Raw genomic sequence first — 4,466 nt, forward strand, 5'->3', positions numbered from 1 at the left:
CACAAACTTGGTTTTGGTGTCACCAGATTGAGATAGAAATGGACAGTAAAGTACACAAATACCATGGGCAAGTTAAAGGGGAAGTGGCATGTGTGGTTAATAGGTCAGCCCCTATATCTACCTGTCTTGTTCCTTCAGACTCACTAATACAAACAACGAGATCCTTAAGGGGTTTACAGAAGTTTGCTAGGAAAACACTCGCTGCAAGGCCAGATTTCGGCTATGTTTGGGCTTAAGAGGCAGGTGCTAATAACTAATGCTAAACTGACCTTCGTGCTGCCATCTAGTGTTTCCTCATAGACAGAAACAACATCCCAAAAAAGAAACTGCAGCTCCATGATGCTGTATTCAGAACAAATCTGATTTATTCCTGTTGAAATACAACGCTGGACAACACACAAGCTGAAGGAGAGGGAATGGGAAAGAGACAAGGAGAACCCACTGCTCAGGGTGAATGTTTAGGAAGACACCTTTTCTTAAAAAAATTTATAACTATTTCATCCAGGAACAGAGAGAGTCGTCTCAATGGCAAGATAATTATTCAAAACCAGAATTTTTCATTTTTTCCACTCTGTGAAATTAATATGGCTGTTTGCAAGGTGCAACAGTACACAACAGAGCAAGAATCCCAGCAGACCAGCACAAGATGTTTGTCAGGTTCTTCTTGTCTGTCCTTGCTACACTCATAAAAAATCCCTCATGTGATGGTTATTCACAGCCATCAGATGCTGATTTTCCTTTCATGATGGTTAACAAAAGGTAACAAATTATTGTGGGGGGAACACGCAAAAGATTTGATTCTTGGCCCTTTAAAGCCTTATCCCTGGCTTCAAGGAGCTGTAACAGGAGACTTTCTCAACTGTTGCACATCCTGTACTCATGCTGGAACTGTAGAACTCTAACCCTAATAATAACAAGTCAAGAGTTCATGGGCTGGATGAACATTTACATTTACAAACATTTACAACAGACCATTCTTTTTCTCCAGGCTTCTTTTAGGTGTTTCAAGTCAAAGTCCAAAACAAAGCTGAAGCATCCAAAATCACTGGTCTCTTTTGAAGACCCTGATTTCTAAGATTGTCTCCTGAAAATCTGGGCAGGAAAGCTGCAAGGAAGGACTGGACAAGTGAAAAATGGCAAAAGTAATCTAATTTAAGAAAACAGACTGCCCAGAGGGAAAGGAAAGCCATAATTAGCAGCTTTTAAAGGGCTCCTGGTGCCATTGTATGGTATCAGGTATGAATTTACTAATTTGCAGGAAAGTTTTCCCATTTGTAATAAAATTCTAATACCAGGATTTGAACATTATATATATGAATTGACTGCATGATCTCAGTGCAGTCATAACATGGCTTGTTTAGGTGAAGAGGAATTGCAGCACAGAAAAGAACAGAACCAAACTCTTCAGCAAAAAGGGCGGTGTACTCTGCTTAGAAATCACCTCTAAAGTCAAAACATGGAAGCTGTCTCTTAGGCCTTTCAAAGATTTAGTCCACAGCACAGAAAGTCCTCAGGTGGACAATGGTGGAGTCCATGTTTTTCATTCATATTATTCCTGTTTTTTCACCAAGAGAACAACTACATCCCAGTCCCACCAAACTGAGCCTACTGCTGGACTAAGGCATCATTATTCTTCCTCTCCAGCTGTTGGTACCAGGCTGCTACACCCATGTAGGTACCACAAGCTTTTTCCTAACACACCGAACAAGGCTATTTTTTAGCAGCCTTCCTTTATGCTTACTGGACTTTGAATTCAGACCCAATAGAGTTGTATGCTCTGAATACAGGAGTTTTCTTTTCCAAGGCTTGTGTTTAATGCTCATTGCTGTGGAAGTCACATTCTCTTTCAGTTCCTTGTTCTTTCCATTGAGTCATGATGGCACCGAGCAAGGATAAGCGAATGAAAAAAAAAGACACACTTCAGCCCTCTTCCAAAGTGTTCAGCATTTCTGTGGATTAAAGAAGAGCAAGAGACTCACATTCTACAGCTTCTCTCTAAAGAGCCCATCTAAGAATACCACGGGACAAAGGCTGGAAAACCAAGAACCTGTGTCTGTAAGCTGACTCTTCAGGATCTGCAGCATCTTCTTGCTTCCAAAAGTGGCCACCCACTTGCTGGTATGGGATACAGAGCAACGGCTGCATGGCTCCAAAAACAACCTATGCCCCATCCAGCAGGGAGAGACTGCCACTGGGGCTCACCAAAATCTGAAGTGAACTGGGGTACTACTTTCTGAGTGACCACTGCTTTTACTCCATGGGAAAGTAGATGAGGGCTTTGTGGATACAACACAGGCCAAAGCCACAGGAATCAGCACAAAGCTTGTGGGGGGGATGGGGGGGGGGTCTCTGCTCTCCAGTCCTCTGCCAACAAGTTAAGGTAGACCAATATTTTTTAGCTGTTTTTCTGTCATTTTTAAGATCTTTTTTGCGTAAATGTTGCAAAAGAAAATCTATCATTTCTTAAGGAACAAATTTCCCCTGCACCCACACAACTTCATTTCTCTCCCTCCTCCTCTTCCAATGGTAGATTAAACATGCCAATGGAAAGCTTGCACAGCTCTCAGATTGGGGGAATTTTTTTTTTTTAATCAAGATGTACAAGTTCAGTTGTTCTTTTCTTCTCAGTTTTGGGGACAGACATTTTACCCTTCAGGCACGCTACACAAATAGGAAGGACATCATCTTCAGAAAGTTGTTTGCCTCATGATTCACTATAACATTTCTCTAGTACCTGGCATGGCTGCCTCCCGAATAAGCAGAGTTAAAACTTTCCTGTAGGTGTCTAAGACCTCTTGGGCAGAGGGCCGTTCTGCCGGGTCCTTCTTCTTACACGCTGCATGGACGTCAAACAAATGCAGGCGTACAATGTCACTTCCTTCAACATGGCCCAAGAAAAAATTTGAGACATCTGGGATTTTCCAGATGTCTGTTTTCTCATCATAGGGAGGCATGAGGTCATCTTCGAATGGCACATTTTCTCCATAGGGCCAACGCTGCTCAGGAGCTACAAACTCACCCCGGAGCTCCCGGTGACCACACTTCACCAGCCTGCCAGCACTCCTGTTCACAAGAGGCAAAGCATCCAAATCATTCACCAGAATGTGAAAGTCACTTGTTAGGAGATACTGGGAGAGAACCTTATCCAGGTCATTTGAGTCACACATCACTAAGGTACCGAGAGGGCTGCTGTGCAGGTACCGAATGATGCTCACGTAGTCTATAGCAAGCATCAGCCTGCGATGCCAGGTGTTCATGCCCTTGTATTTGGGAATGTGGAGAGTTTCATTCAGGCCTCTCAGTGAGCCAAGAGGATGGTACTCGGTGAGGATTGTGAACTGCTGCTCACAGTAGCCAAGCAGCCGGACAACATACTTGCTCTGAAGGGCTTTCAGCATCTTCAGTCCATGGAGAAAGTCCTCCTTCAGCTCTGAGTTGGTGAGCTGTGAAAGGACCACTTTCTTTTCCTTCCACTCAGAAAGGAAGACCTGAGAACACACAAGAGACACGTAAGACACATGGAGAGCCTTCTTCTATGAACTGCTACCAGCTCCTGCTGACCTCTTCCTGTGACTGGTTAGTCACAACTGCGAATTACAGTCACCAGGCACAGTCAGCTTTAGGTAGAGCCATGTACCTGTCACAGCAAGCCCTTTCTGATGTCATAATTACATCATGGTTTCCTAAGTTTTCTTTGGAATGAACAATGCAGATGAATTAAGTTATTTTATATCACCCAAACAGCCAGTCTTACTCTGCCATGACTGTACCAATCTGTGATTTTGCTTGTGTAGCTGGATGTCATTTGGTGTCAGAGAGGTGGCCCGAGTCATGCTCTTGTGCCTGTTGTGTTCATCTTATCAGTAGCCATATGATCCTGGATGCCTACAGTAATTACCTGCTGAGAGGATAATCGTAACAGCAGTGCTGGCATTAATTAGCCAGCAAACTGTGAAAGCTCTTTATCCAGAGGAGAGAAGAAAGGAAATCCAAACTCACCTTTTTCACAGCACCTTCACCAACACACTTGAGTTTCCTGACTTCCCTATTTATGGCCTCGCAGGAAAGCCACGGGGAACAATTCTTCACCGCTCCGAATTTGAAATGCCCAAAAGGGCAGAGGCCGGGGTCCGTTTCGACACGTCCCAGAGAGTTGTAAAACTTGTTGAGGTACAGGTAGAGAAGGGCATTAAGGAGCAGGACGGCCGCAAGCAGTAACGCCAGCGAGATGGATGGCACCTCTCTGGGAAGAAACTCTCTCCTAACGAAATGCGGTTTCTTTTCCATGACCGTGCCTTCCGCATCCTCCGTGAAAGACGGAGGCTAAGCAGGACCCTCTTCCCAGCCCTAGGATGAACGCCTGTACGGCTTTTTCAGTGCCGGCCGCCCAGCCGTCCCGCAAGCACCGCGGTCCGGAGCCTGCAGCCTACGCCGAGAGGGCACGCCGGGGGGGGGGGGGGCGGTGA

The 4,466-nt window shown here is 45.0% G+C and overlaps 1 protein-coding gene across 1 annotated transcript; it reads right to left on the bottom strand.

Moving 5' to 3' along the window:
* Positions 1-342: 342 nt before the first annotated feature.
* POMK (protein-O-mannose kinase) lies at positions 343-4,456 on the bottom strand. Its single transcript, XM_008635620.2, has 2 exons — positions 4,000-4,456; positions 343-3,488 (listed from the first exon to the last, which is right to left on the bottom strand). The coding sequence occupies exons 1-2, from the start codon at positions 4,285-4,287 to the stop codon at positions 2,715-2,717; spliced, it is 1,062 nt and encodes a 353-aa protein (XP_008633842.1). The 5' UTR covers positions 4,288-4,456; the 3' UTR covers positions 343-2,714.
* Between the last annotated feature and the right edge of the window lie 10 nt (positions 4,457-4,466).

This window comes from Corvus brachyrhynchos, unplaced genomic scaffold (genome assembly GCF_000691975.1).
Source record: "Corvus brachyrhynchos isolate BGI_N302 unplaced genomic scaffold, ASM69197v1 scaffold175, whole genome shotgun sequence".
NCBI classification, from domain to species: Eukaryota; Metazoa; Chordata; class Aves; order Passeriformes; family Corvidae; genus Corvus; species Corvus brachyrhynchos.